The sequence below is a fragment of the Hordeum vulgare genome, chromosome 5H (assembly GCF_904849725.1).
Source record: "Hordeum vulgare subsp. vulgare chromosome 5H, MorexV3_pseudomolecules_assembly, whole genome shotgun sequence".
Lineage (NCBI taxonomy): Eukaryota > Viridiplantae > Streptophyta > Magnoliopsida > Poales > Poaceae > Hordeum > Hordeum vulgare.
The window spans coordinates 293,766,724-293,781,568 of NC_058522.1; the positions used below are offsets into that span (position 1 = coordinate 293,766,724).

A 14,845-nucleotide genomic window follows, 5' to 3' on the forward strand; every position below is an offset into this window, starting at 1 on the left:
GAAGTAGCCCGGGAAGCCCACTATGAGCACGAATTGGAGGTGAAGGACTTCTTGCAGAGGATCGAGAAGCTGAAGGCTCGTGTCGCATATCTGGAGGAAGAACTGGACATGGGCGAGAACCTTCATCCCGAAGGAGACGTAGCCCCCTTGATCATCAATGAGGAGGACTAAGAAGCAAGCTCCTCCGAAGGACCCACCACCATGCTTTTCTGAGGAGGACACTTAGACTATTCCACCAATTTATCTTATCGTTAAACGCTTAGGCCGATGTTTAGGTTATCGAAACTTGTATCCCCGTGTGTGAACCTTTTGTGATGGTATTGAATAAAATGTGTGGTGTGATATTTGTTTGTTGCATTTTCATATGGGTAGTGTAATTACTCTTTAGACCATTGTTCTATGCTAATCCCACCCCTCTACAAACACCAGATGCCTCCAAGACGTGACCCTGCTTCCAACTTCCCGCCGGAACTCACACAGTTGATTCAGCAACAGAATACCCCTGATGCAACTGATCATTCAGAACCAGAACAATAACAACAACCATCATCCACCCCAGGCCGACAATCTCACCCGTTTCCCTAGGTTGAACCCTCCGACTTTCTCCAACAGCATTGAGCCCATTGTGGCAGATGATTGGCTCCGCAAGATGGAGCGGGAACTAATCACTGCTGGATGTACTGAAGCAGAGAAGGTGCACTTTGCCGCGCATCAACTTGAAGGCCCTGCAGCTGCATGGTGGGAGAACTACACCACCACATACCCCATTGCTGGAGTCGCTTGGGAGCAGTTCAAGCAAGCCTTCTACACCGCTCATGTCTCACCTGGGGCCATGACTCTGAAGAAGCGTGAGTTTCGCAACTTACGCCAGGGAAATTCATGTGGGGCTCAGTATGTTGATGAATTCAGCATGCTCGCCCGTTATGCACCTGGAGATGTGGCCGATGATGCGGCCAAGCAGGAAAAGTTCTTGGAGGGACTCAATGATGAGCTGAGCATTCAGCTGACTGTAGCCAACTTCAACAATTACCAGGAGCTAGTAGATAAGGCCCTCATCTTGGAGGGGAAACATCAGCAGATGGAGAACCGCAAGCGAAAGTATGGCAATGGGAAGTTCAACTCCGGCACTCAGCAGAAGCATCACTACACCCCCTATTCAGGGAATACCGGGACTGGATCCGGTAAGTTTGGAGGACACGTCCAGCATAACCACCCAGTGCACAACCATGGAGGCCACAACCATGGAGGAAATGGGAACCACCGCAACAACAGCCACTTCAAGAATGGCGGTACCGACACTCAGCATCATTTCGCTCCAGCTCAGAAGGATCTGAATCACATCACCTGCTTCAAGTGTCAGAAGATGGGACACTATGCCACTGAATGTCCCCAGAATAAGCAGGGAAATGGAAACGGCAACGGCAACTCAGCAACAAAGAAGCCCAACCCTTTTCCTTGAGCTCAGGTGAATCACATTGATGTTGAAGAGGTCTATGATCACCCCGATACTGTGGTTGGTAAGTTTTTGCTAAATTCACATCCAGTATTGGTACTTTTTGATTCTGGTGCAACGCATTCATTCATATCAAGGGTAGTTGTGGAAAAGTATAGTTTGCCCACTAGAACCCTCAGCCAACCTATTAAGGTCAGTTCCCTAGGAGTCATGATGACAGCCAGGATAGGATGCCATGCTTTGAATCTCAACATCGGGAACCATAAGTTTCCCACCGACCTCATCGTATTTGAGTCTCAGGGATTGGATATAATCCTAGGTATGGATTGGTTGGCCAAGTACGAAGGGAATATTGATTGTGCTCTTAAGACTATTTTGCTCACCACCCCCGAGGAAAAGCGGATTAAGTACGTATCCCAGCGCCCGACACGGAGTAATCGGGTAAACTCTCTCACGGGAGTAGTCCAGGAGGAAGTACCGATTGTGCAAGTATACCCAAATGTATTTCCGGAGGAATTGCCGGGCATGCCACCGGATAGAGAGATTGAGTTCCTGATTGAGCTATTACCCGGAACATCCCCGATATCCAAGATACCCTATCGGATGCACGCAGATGATTTAGTAGAGATCAAGAAGCAAATTAAGGAGTTGTTGGACAAAGGGTATATTCGCCCAAGTTCTTCACCTTGGGGAGCCCCAGTGCTAATGGTTGAAAAGAAGGATAAGTCCTCGAGAATGGTTGTCGATTATCGTGCATTGAACGAGGCGACCATCAAGAACAAGTATCCCTTGCCGATGATCAACGATCTATTTGACCAATTAGTTGGATCTCGAGTGTTCTCCAAGATCGATCTTCGATCCGGGTATCATCAACTGAAAATTCGCGAACAAGATATACCCAAGACGGCCTTCACCACCCGGTATGGTCTATATGATTACACGGTCATGTCATTTGGACTGACTAATGCTCCGGCATATTTTATGAATCTGATGAACAAGGTATTTATGGAATACTTGGACAAGTTTGTCGTGGTGTTCATCGATGACATACTGATATTCTCCAAGAATGAGGAGGAACACAAGGAACACTTACGTCTGGTTTTGGAGAAACTTCAAGAGCATCAGCTGTATGCAAAGTTCAGCAAATTTGAATTTTGGTTGAAGGAAGTCGGATTCCTCGGACACGTCATTTCAGGAGAAGGAATAGCAGTGGATCCTGCCAAGGTTGCACCAGTTACCGAATGGGTAGCCCCCACTTCAGTTAAGGAGATCCGCAGTTTCCTCGGACTTGCTGGACATTACCGGAGGTTCATTGAGAATTTCTCAAAGATCGCCAAGCCCATGACAGAGTTGTTGAAGAAGGAGTCAAAGTATGTTTGGACCGAGGAATGTGAAGCCAGTTTCCAAGAGTTGAAGAAACGTCAGGTTACAGCCCCAGTGTTGATATTGACGAACATTTGGAAGGATTTCCAGGTTTACTGTGACGCTTCTCGTCAAGGACTTGGAGGAGTGCTCATGCAAGAAGGTAAAGTTGTAGCCTATGCATCAAGACAGCTCAGAACCCATGAGTTGAATTATGCCACGCATGACTTGGAACTAGTAGCCGTAGTGCACGCTCTCAAAACCTGGAGACATTTCCTGATCGGAAATAGTTGTGATGTTTACACTGATCACAAGAGCTTGAAGTATATATTCACGCAGAAGGAGTTGAACCTCAGACACAGGAGATGACTAGAGTTGATCAAGGACTAGGACATGAGATTGCACTATCACCCAGGCAAGGCAAATGTTGTAGCTGATGCTTTGAGCCGCAAGAGTTATGTAAACACACTCATAGCGGGAGGATTACCCCAGGAGTTAGCCGATGATCTCAGAGAGCTCAAATTGGAGATAGTTCCAAGAGGATTTGTAGCCACACTGGAAATTCAGTCCACCTTGACCGAAAAGATCCGCGAAGCACAGAAATCAGACAAGGAGATAGCTGAGATAAAGCATAGAATGAATGACGGGAAGGCTAAAGATTTTCGTGAGGATGAACACAGAACTTTATGGTTTGAGGATCGCATCTATGTGCCTAATGATTCTGGAACTCAGGAAGTTGATACTTCAGGAGGCCCACAATTCCCCGTACTCGATACATCCAGGCAACACCAAGATGTATCTGGAATTGAAAGAAAGTTTCTGGTGGACAGGAATGAAGAAAGAAATTGCCGAGTTTGTAGCAATATGCGATGTTTGTCAGCGAGTGAAGGCCGAGCATCAGAAGCCAGCAGGATTGCTTCAACCTCTGCCAATACCCGAGTGGAAATTGGAAAAACTTGGTCTGGACTTCATCACAGGATTACCCAGGACCCGTTCTGGTTATGATTCTATCTGGGTTGTGGTCGATCGTTTGACCAACGTAGCTCACTTCATTCACGTGAAGACTACCTACACGAGCGCCAAGCTGGCCAAGATATATATGACCATGATCGTATGCCTGCATGGAGTACCAAGAGTATTGTGTCAGATAGAGGAACTCAGTTCACGTCAGAATTCTGGCACCAACTACACGAAACCTTGGGAACAAGATTGGAGTTCAGTACAGCTTTTCACCCTCAGACCGACGGACAGACCGAGAGAGTTAATCAGATTATGGAGGACATGTTGAGAGCTTGTGCACTAGACTATGGGTCTAGCTGGGATGACAATTTACCTTATGTCGAGTTCTCATACAGCAACAGCTATCAGACCAGCCTGAAGATGGCCCCTTTCGAAGCTCTATACGGAAGGAGGTGCAGAACACCGTTGATGTGGGATGGAGTTGGAGACCGTCAACTTTTTGGTCCCACCTTATCCGAGATTCTGAAGAGAAGGTCAAGCTGATTCGTGACCGACTCAAGATAGCTCAGTCCAGAAAGAAGAGTTATGCTGACAACAAGCGCAAGGAAGTGACATACGAAGTGGGAGACCGAGCATACCTTCGGGTGTCTCCACTTCGAGGAATCAAGAGATTTGGTGTAAAAGGAAAGTTAGCCCCTACAAAATTCTTGAACGTAGAGGCGAAGTTGCTTATAAACTGGAATTTCCAGAAGGATTGTCCGCAGTTCATGATGTCTTCCATGTTTCCCAGTTGAAGAAATGCCATGCCGAGATGGCTGATGTTCCGTTGAGAGATAAAGTGCCCCTAGAGCCCATACAACTCGACAGTGATCTGACGTATGAGGAGAAACCCGTCAGGATTCTCGAGACTGCCAACAGAGTTACCCGCAGCAGGATCATCAAGTTTTGCAAGGTTCTGTGGAGTCACCACACCGAGGAAGAAGCCACCTCGGAACGAGAAGAGGATCTTCGTCGAGACCACCCGCACCTATTTTCTAGCCAACCCAAATCTCGAGGGCGAGATTCATCTTAAGGTGGGTAGGTTTGTAACATCCCAAATTTCCTAATTTGGAATGTTTTACAATTGTAGCTAAGCATCTATGCATATTGATTGAAATAAAGATTTGCATTTGAATTCATTCAATTTTTTTGCTTTTGCATTTTTTTTCTTCACGCGAGAAATGCCGGGAAATAATTCTTGCAAGCAAGAAAGAGAGGAGGAATATGACCCTCCAAAACCAGGGGCATTTTGAAATGTTTTGAGCCAAGAAAACCAAAACTTTATTGAGAAAATAATTGCAAAAAGAAAATAAAGCCTTTAGGGGTTTTTCTGAAGAAAAAAATTTAAAAGTTTTTATTTTTGTCTTAGAAAAATATTCAACGTATAGATATTTTTTTCTGAAAAGTTTGCTATATAATACCCCTATTTTTGAATTTTATTTACTTACCTTTTTTTCGTTTTAGTTTCTGTTTTAGAAAAAATAGGAGAGGGTTTTTTTTAGTAAGCGCATCGGCGTTAGATAAGGCCACCTGGGCCGAATCCTGTGGCCAGATCCGAATCAATTCGGATCGGTGACCGATCGTTTCTCCCCTCGGCCCTCCTCTCTCTGACCGTGGCCCCCACTGGCCGATCTCCTTCCCCCTCGGTTGCCTTCTTCCCTCCCCGCCGATTCCTTTCCTACCCGATGCTCACGGGAGCCCGCCCCGATCCCGATTCCCTTCCCTCCCGAGCCTCCCCTCTCTCCCCCTATATAAGCCGTCACCTCCCCGCACCCCGAGCCCCCCGTAGCCGCCCCCCTCGCCACCCCAGCCACCTGACCCTCCCCGCTCGCCGAAACCGAGCTCTAGGGAAACCCCCGGCGCCCTGCCGTGCCACCCATCACCTCCCCGCAGTACCCGATGCCGCTAGGAGCTTCCCCATCGCCACCGCGTTCCGTTTTTCCACCAAGCACCCGAGCTCCTCGCCCTACGCCACCGCACCGCCTCGCCGGAGTACTTCCCAGACCCGGAATTTCCCTGAGCACGTGACATCCCTCCTCGCCACCCCGGACCTCTCCGACGCCTCCAAAGGACGCCGAAGGTTCGCCGCGTCCCCTGGTGCTCTCGCCGTCGCCGGAGGACCACTGAAGCGTCATCCTCGACCACCGCCACCTCCCTGCTCCCCGGAGTTGAGCCCAGCCGACTAATACATCTCAAACGTATCTATAATTTTTGATGGTTTCACGCTGTACACTACAAGGATTTCGGTCTATTGCAACGAAATCGTTCGTCGCAATACATGACGATTTGTGGCGATAAGTACCTATTGCCACAAAACGACATTCGTTGGTAGCCGTTGCGACTGGACGCATGGTAATAGGTTATTGCCACAAAAAATCAATCGTGGCAATAAAGTGATCTATTGCAACATCCATTGCGGGAAGTTGCCACATGTTCCCCCGTTGCAATACTTACCTGATGCCACAATTTGATTTGTGAAGATAGCTTTAATGCAACATGCCACAAATCGTCGCGCCTGGTAGTTCGTGGCGATAGACATTTGTGGCAAGAACCTATAACAACGACGATCATTTCGTGGCGCATACTCTTTCGTGGCAATAGTAAATTGTGGCAACAAACTATGGCAACAATCCTTATTTTCGTGGCATTAGGAATTTTGCCACGAACCACTACACTTGTGGCATTAACGTATCCCAACAAATATTTCATTCGTCGTAACAGCAAATTGCAACAAAATCATGTTGGTGGTGATAAAAAGGTATCGCAACGGATGAAATGTTTGCAGACGGAAACTATTGCGCCAATTTACACATTTCGTGGTGATACTGTATTTCAACAAAACTTAGTTTGGTGGCACCAAATAGTTATCGCAACGTCAACATGTTTGTAGTGAGAAGCTACCGCGACAACGTAAACTTTTCGTGGTGATACTCTATTTCAACAAAACTTGCTTTTGTCGCGCCACACAGTTATTGTATCATGGGGAAAAATTGTGGTGCCAAAGCTATTGCCACAATATAAAGTGCTCTATTGCAACACTATAATTTTCGGTGTGCAAACATGTGGCAACCAAAAGGGGGTCGTGGTAATAGCCTATTGCAACCATAAAAAAAAATATGGCATTCAATTACACTATTCAAAACCGTACATATAATAGATTCATAAAACTCATAATTCTCATAGCAAACCATCAAATGAAACTGGCCCAGTCATAGACTAAATTGTGCGTGGTCTCGAGTCTAGTCCAGGTAGTTTTTTGGATCCTCCGTCATCTCGAGTCCAGTCCAGCTAGTTATTTGGATCATGTAATCAAGAAATCAAAAAAAACATCCAGTTAATGAGCCTAGTATAACATACCTCAAAAATCATATCGATGGTACTGCAATAATCCAAAAAACTCTTTTGCAGAGACCTAGTCCTAATAAGAAAGGACACATCATTTCGATGAGATATTTTCTGGGACTCAGTATGTGACGGCTAATATTTACTTTCCAAAGATCTATGAAATCTTCTATTATATACTTAAAACGATAGAAAATGAACGGCTAAGATGTAACAGTAAAAAAAAGCTTGAAAGAACGATCATGATTAGTTTTAAAGTACACGTATGCATGATTCCTGTTCACGTGCATGTCCACATCGTGAGCATTGTAAGACTGAGGGAAGGTGTCCAGGAGACATACGCTATACTTGAACTAATAAAGGATTCCTGAAGGCACACTTATATTAATTTTAAAACATCTGATCTTCACAAGGAAAATATTTCAGAAATATAATTAGGAAACAGAAAAAACAAGGAAAGAAAACACGTAATGTGAGCAATCAGATCTTTTCCTTTTTATGGTCAATAATGTTTACAATTTTAAGAATCTGACACGTGCAAGGTTTAACCATATTTACAAAGAAAAATTCCTATACATGTTGGTCTAGGATACGCGGCAGCTTTCTAAAAGAAGATACAAGGCACCTAATCAATCGGTTTACGACCGGCTGTACAGAACTTTTCTTAACACTTGCGGAAAAAACTTAACCGGCAAGGTTGATGTCATGTTACGGACAGCCATCCATGAAACGCGTACGTGCAGAATTCGTGTTTCTCACATAATGGGTGATGTCAACATCATCTAATTCTTTTTCTTAGAAATCAGCAATATCTAATTAATCACATATTTTTCAAATAATAAAATAGTTCTATCTTTGTTTTTGTTTACATGCTCTACAGATGAGACGGGATATTTTTTGAGGGGTAAATCAGACGCGATGTTGATTCTCAATGTCACCATCGACGAAGTAACAGATTATTAAATATATTTTTATAATCAAATATACAATCGACTGAGATAATTAACTTAGTCTAAACCTTAGAGTTACCTTTCCCTAGATAATAAGCAATATACTATGCTTTGGGAATACTATGTAACATGTCCTGCATAAGTACATGCATGCATACTTTTAATATATTAATGTAACATGTCATGATTTTTTATGTCAATAAATTCATATAAGATATCAAGGCCTCATGGGTATTGCTACACTCCTTAATCCATGGTTTAAGATTGATATGCTGCATGTGTGCTTTGAAATGCTCCTTGGTGACGAGTCCATTATTGATGCTGAGCGTAAAGTTTGGGAAAAAAGCTGGGCTAATAGTCTTCACACAAATATTTTTGGGCTTGTTGTCCCAGCTAACATGACCAGCTATGTTATTCTTTTCTTTCCTAGTATTGGAATTCCAATCGGACCCAGCTGCACGACAATCCCTTCGGAAAACAAACCCTTTTAAAAAAAACTGCAACGTCCCTTGTCCCCCTAAAAAAAAAATTAGCATCCCTAGTTTATAGTTTACACGTGTCCTTCTCCTATACACAAACCTGATTGCAAATTTTCATTGTACAAACAAACGCGACAGACATGCATGTCCAAAAGAATATATGCATGCACCCATACATATCAGGACCATCATGCGGGCTTTAAAAGGTAATTTTTAAAGTAGGTATCCTAATTAATATCCATCGTTAAAATATCTATGGCTTTCATTATTCAATCTTCACCGTTCCTTTTCTATTGTCTTAATAATATAATAGATAGATAACGTTGTAGTTGAAAATGAAGAGAAAGCAAAGTTGTGACTTACAATTGCTTTAAACATTCGATAATTTCTTGTTGAAGCATGTATGAGCGCATTTGAAGAAATAACAGTTGGCCTTGCACCTGCAACCTTATTAGGACTAGGTCTCTGTAAAAGAGTATTTTGGAAGTTTGGATTACTATTTTCTTTGTCAATCCTGTTCGTAAACACCTGTAAATAGAAGTGCACTTTTAACAATGCAAGTAAACAACATATATCTTAAGAGGTTTGAAGCATATGCATGTAATCACCTGTTGGGTTCCCATCTGTTTGCTGAATTCTGCAAACTTTGCCATCATGCTTTTTTCAAATTTCAATCTTGATGTTCGCTCCACTTCCAACAATCTTTCCCTTTCAGCACGCTCTTCTTTTAACTTTTCCTCAAGTTGTTCTCTCTCAGCGCGCTCCAAGTTAATAATCTCTTGTGTGTTTGCACGCTCAGCTTGTAGTTGATCTTGTAAATCATTGACCTGGTGGCTGAGCTCAGAGTTTCGCTGCTGGAAGGCTGCTGTAGCACGAGCTTGCTCTTCAATCTGTATATGAATCCTTTCAGAACCAGTTGACGGTTTGGCCATGTATCCGTACCCACGAGGCTGCGATGACTTGCATTGCAGAGTGCCTTTGTATGTAGTCTGGAAAATATTGTGTCTTTGCTCATCTGAAAGTGGACCTTGAGTTTCAGTATCTTTGTTTTTAACCTCTTCACATGCTTTGTCCTGAAAATGGAAAGAACAGTTATAAATATGGCATTATTTTAACATTATAAAAGATGAAACAAGAATAACACGATCCAACGCATGAATAACCCCTGCTGATGATGAAGCATGTCGAATGCACATCATTGAATAACTATAGAATATCAAAAGTCAGTGTACTCACATAAACATCATGTGACTCTGTGTTAGACCATGTTCCATTCTTCGTGTGGGTGAGTTCCCACAGAGTAATACAATCTGGCTCTTCTCCAGTTTCCGGGTTTCTCTGCAAGTGATAACAATGAGAAGATTGAAACATGAAACCATGTTTAGCAACGAGGCATAAATAATTAGTTAGACTCATACCGTCTCAAAACTTACTTGCGAGTAAGATTTTGATCCAATTCTGTGTTTTGTCTTCTGTTTCTTACGGTTATCGGTGTTCTTTTGGTTGCGTTCCTATCAATTCATGAAAACCAAATATAACGAGTCAAACAAGCCATTTCATCTTAACACATAGTAGACAAATTGTGTTCTTAGAGATAACCTGGAATTTTAAACCAGTGCCAAAGTACTCAATCATCCATTCCCATTCTTCTGGTTGTAAATCTTCCGGTAGATTAGCCAATCTAGCTGCATCTGTTTTGTATGCCTTGTAAGTGGAGCTTAGAGTTGATCGCCAGCCTCTGTACCGCTCTTTCGCAATTGTGAGTACCTTTTCTTCTGTGTCAGGTGTATCTTCGAGATCCCATCTATCCTGTAAATCATACAACAAATGAACATACATAAGCACTACATTATAGATAGTAAAGTAAGATAACACATGTGAAAAAGATTGTACGCACTATCATATCTGCAACAATGAGTCGATGTATGGTAGGGTGAATGTCCGACCACCTCCTTACTCCAATGAGTGGTAACTTTCTTTTCATTATGACTACCACCTCATCCTTGAATGAACGATAGTTCATTCCTACTGTACCACCCAATTTTTCAGAGAATGCAATATTTAGCTTTGCAAATCCATTGGCAAAACGCTTCTTAGATGCTTTAAAACCTTTTAGAACACCTCGCCCTTTCTTCTTCTGTCCACCAGCTTCTACATCCCACATCATACAAGAACTATTGTATTACTGGGTAGTAGATTGTAAGAAATGATGACACAAATATAAACTAAAGCAAGTACCATCCTGTAGTTGCGCATGGTTGCGGCGAGCATGGGATGGCCATTCTTCTAGTGCACACATGTCATTAGCAGACACTGGAGTGTTAGATTGGTCTTGAGTTCCTGTATAATGTTTAATATTTTTCAAGATTAAGCAATCCAGGATTTTCTGCATTGTAGCAAATGTTACAGATGGCTTAAATGCCATAAACTTTTTACCGGATCTCCGCTGTCCATGTTGGTTTTTATAAGTTGTTATACTTTCCATCCTTGTTAGCAGAACAGATCCTTTCTTCACTGAACACAAAAAAATTAAGGGACTTAGCATTATCAATGTGCACCATTCAGATAAGTGATTAAGAATTAATGATGTCGTGTACCTTGCAGAAAGGAGTCATGTGCATCATCTCTTTCCTCTGAAGTGTAAACATTACCTGACGCATCCCTAATTGCTTGTTAATCCAAAATGTTAATTACCTACTCTGATATGGCATAAATTGAAGTGAATATAAATGTTATTACCAAGTTGTCGTTGTATTGTACTCGATCTCCTACCAGCAGGATCTTGTGTTGAATTCATCATTGTGTCATTCTGTAAGCAATATCATAATTTGAAAAAAATATCAAAAGAAACACAATACTTAAAGTAGGCAGAGTTTCTTGCCGAGCGACAGTCGAGACCGTCCTTGCCGTAGAAACGTACGACCATGAGACACACATACAATTGTTCTACATGGTAAGCACGCCTCTTCATCGCTTACAAGAATTTTCAGAATCAATACGCCCTTGACCTCTATACTAATTGGCAACCATCTTGCTATGATCCAGTTTTTTTGAATATAAATTCACATGCTTGCTAAACTACTTAGTCCCTATGTAAACATGTCTAGCTTGATTTTAAATTACGTTCTGAACACAAAGTTAGTTAACACTTCATTGCCCGTGTATGTTATTTCTGCTTGGTCCAGGGTCTGATGGAGAAGCAAGAAAGGGGACACCAAATATAGCCCAGTTCTTTTTTATCTATCAATGATTTCCTTACATAATTGGAAGTAGTCATTCATACCTAAAAGTATGTTTGTGTGGTTTGCTTTTATCATTTTGTTATATGTCAGAAGAAGCAAGGGAAATAACATTGAAATCAACTTGAGTGAACTCATGCCAACACACTGACCTCTCACCTATGCTGCCACCAAGGTCTGTTCGAAATAAATTAGTGCAAATACATTATATAGATGACCTACTGTTTCATTTCTCAAACCAGTGATATTCTTCTTTTTCTCCTCTTGCCGATGTTTCATTCTTCATCTTTTGGAATTCAATTATATAGATGACCTACTGTTTTCTTTGAGACATAAATATCAGACGCATGCTACACCGTCAGCTTTGCTAGCATCCAACAATGGCAGAAATAACATTTCGGTTTCCCTTGTGAGAAACGAATGACTAACAGTGACATATGTGTTTGGTGGAGTAATGATTTGTTTGCTTTTGGAGGCAAGCTAGCTCGTAACTGCAGCTAAATCCTTGCCTGGCTGGGAGAGCCAAATTGACTCTCTCGCGATGGCAAGCTAGTGAATCGAGATAGTAGTTAGTCAATTACCTGCACTGCAACTCCCCTGCTTCCCCATGGCAGCCTCTTCCTCCCTCCACGCCCCCGCCTCCTCCCGCTCCTCCGGAACCCCGCCCCGAACCTCGCCCTCCCTCCACGCCCCCGCCTCCTCCCGCTCCTCCCGAACCCCGCCCCGAGCCTCGCCGGGCCCCGGCGCTGGCCGCGGAGCAGCGGCCGGTGAACGAGTACGAGGCGCTGGCCGCGTCACTGCCCTTCTCCTGGGCGGCGAGGGACCTGGTGCTCTACTGCTCCCGCCTCGCCTTCACGGGGGCCGCCTTCGCGCTCTTCATCGGCCTCCCCGTCGCGGCCTTCGGCGGCCGCGGGGGCGCCGGCGGCGACGCCCTGCACCTCGCGCTCGGGGCCACCGGCTCCGGCATCCTCGCCGTCACGCTTGCCGTTGTGCGGATGTACCTCGGCTGGGCCTACGTCGGGAACCGCACGCGCTAGCTGTCGCTGGTGGTGGAGGATTTCTGTTCTAGAATGGGAGGAGATCAGGGAAAGAACAACCTGAGACATCCCCCTGCAGTTGACTCCGACGTGGTTCGCTGTGTTGACGCCGTCATGACGCCGTCGGAGGAGAGCTCAGAGCCAATCGCCCAGTAAGACGCGGTTTAGAATAATAATCGGGGTAATAATCTTTTAGGAAGGTATTTCGTGGGAGGGTTAAATATAGGCTATTTTTTAGTGGGAACTTTTAGGGGAAGCTAAATTTTTTTGACGCAAACTACACTACACCTAAATTAAGTGGTGGTAAAGTAATTTTATTGTTTTGAAAGAAGTAATTATTATTAGAGGGAATGTTCTAGTTCAGCTACATTCATATTTTGATAAATCTGAGAAACCTATTTTCTTAGGGTTAAGAAATCTATGTTGAGACACAAGGAATACTATTTTTTTTGTAAAAAGTTATATCGTTGTGAAAAAAAAACCAAATCTGAGAATCATGGAGGGGCGACACGGTATAATGTACGAACCCGTATAATTCTTACGTGCATACGGGCTCGATTCAATTTTCTGGACAGAACAGAGCCCGTATGCTCGTCCGACCCATATTTTTTTTTACCGTGGCCCGCGAACCTCAGCCTCAAAGCCGTATATTTACTGGTTTACGAGGCAGATACGGATCGAAACCCTATCCCCCACCGTCGCCACGGATTTGCGAGACGGACGAGTACGACCGCCGACACGAGGCGTCCTCGGGCCCGAAGAATACGCGGGCGACGATGTCGACGCAGTCGACGCCGCCATTGCCGAACGGAGCTTGCACGAGGAGGCGGAGCACCGCCGCCAGGACGAGGAGCTCGAAGACAATCCGTGAAGGTTCCACCGCGCTAGATTCAGTCCAACATAATTATGTCGCTTTTGTTTAAATGAAAATCATAAAGATTCAACTATTTAAATTAACAACAAGACCAAATTAGTTTTGAGATTTTTTATGTTAGAAACGCGTTTTTTCATCACGGATCTATAATTGTGTATATTTGGTTACTCCCTAGTTATCATGACAATTTTGCATCACTAGGGGATTGTTGCAACATGCTGTAGATATTACCATGATTGCACAATTCATCGCAGTATATAATAGTTATTGCAACACAATGAAGGTGAGGAAAAACGTCGTCCTATTACAACCAATACATGTTTTGTCGCAATACAAAGCCATTTATTTGCAACAATGTCTATGTCTAGTGCCTCACTTCGAAATTGTTGCAATATGCGCCAGCATATTACCACAAAGATTTACTTTGTTGCATTACCTAAGTCTCTGTCGCAACAAAATGACTAATTCCCGGAACGAAACTTATTTGTTGCAATATCACTGCCATATTACAACGGTGATCCAGTTTGTGGCAATACACGATTTCTATTGCAACAAAACGGAGTACTTAGAGCGACAAAACTGAAAAGTGGCAATATGTAGGGCATATTACCACGAACTGGAAGTTTGTGGTAATATAGCGTTTTATTGCCACGAAAGATTGTTGTAGAAATAATTTTTGTTGCAATAGACCGAAATCCTTGTAGTGTGTTATCTTGTCTTCTTTGTTTGTTTTATGTTCCTTTCTTATATCTTTTTGGGGACTAACTTATTGATTCAGTGCCAAGTGCCAGTTCTTGTTTTTCAATGTTTTTGACTCTTTTCAGATCTGATTTTGGAACGGAGTCCGAAATGATTTTTTCCTGAACATAAGAAGACCAGGGAGCCTTTGGGCCAAGCCAGGTGGGCCCAGGGAGCCCACAAGCTTGCACCACGCCACTAGGGGGGGAGGCGGTGGTGGGCAAGCTTGTGGCTTCCCTGGCCGCCTCCTGACCTAGGTTTTGCGCCTATATATTCCCAAATATTGCGCAAAAAATCAGGGGAGCCTCGAAAATACTTTTCCGCCGCCGCAAGCTTCCGTTTCCGCGAGATCTCATCTGGAAACCCTTCCCG

At 43.6% G+C, this 14,845-nt stretch overlaps 1 protein-coding gene across 2 annotated transcripts; it reads right to left on the reverse strand.

Moving 5' to 3' along the window:
• Positions 1-6,922: 6,922 nt before the first annotated feature.
• Positions 6,923-13,024, reverse strand: LOC123399004. Of its 2 annotated transcripts, none has more exons than XM_045093439.1 (12): positions 12,922-13,024; positions 11,325-11,394; positions 11,183-11,236; positions 11,022-11,099; positions 10,824-10,925; positions 10,483-10,736; positions 10,185-10,394; positions 10,019-10,096; positions 9,822-9,923; positions 9,194-9,658; positions 8,949-9,113; positions 6,923-7,102 (listed from the first exon to the last, which is right to left on the reverse strand). In XM_045093439.1, exons 1-12 carry the CDS (start codon positions 12,928-12,930, stop codon positions 7,031-7,033), a joined length of 1,659 nt encoding a protein of 552 aa, XP_044949374.1. In that variant the 5' UTR covers positions 12,931-13,024; the 3' UTR covers positions 6,923-7,030. The 2 variants fall into 2 exon arrangements, with proteins under 2 accessions (XP_044949374.1, XP_044949375.1); XM_045093440.1 differs by having other exon boundaries at positions 6,923-7,117; positions 10,004-10,096; positions 12,922-13,021.
• Positions 13,025-14,845: the final 1,821 nt, after the last annotated feature.

Bases quoted from the DNA above. Each gene is read 5' to 3' on its own strand.
- LOC123399004 (XM_045093439.1), bottom strand. The intron at 9,659-9,821 runs GTGAGTACACTG...TTCCATTTTCAG, and splicing joins CAGAGTCACATGATGTTTAT to GACAAAGCATGTGAAGAGGT. The intron at 7,103-8,948 runs GTAAGTCACAAC...CCAAATAACTAG, and splicing joins ATCGAATGTTTAAAGCAATT to CTGGACTGGACTCGAGATGA.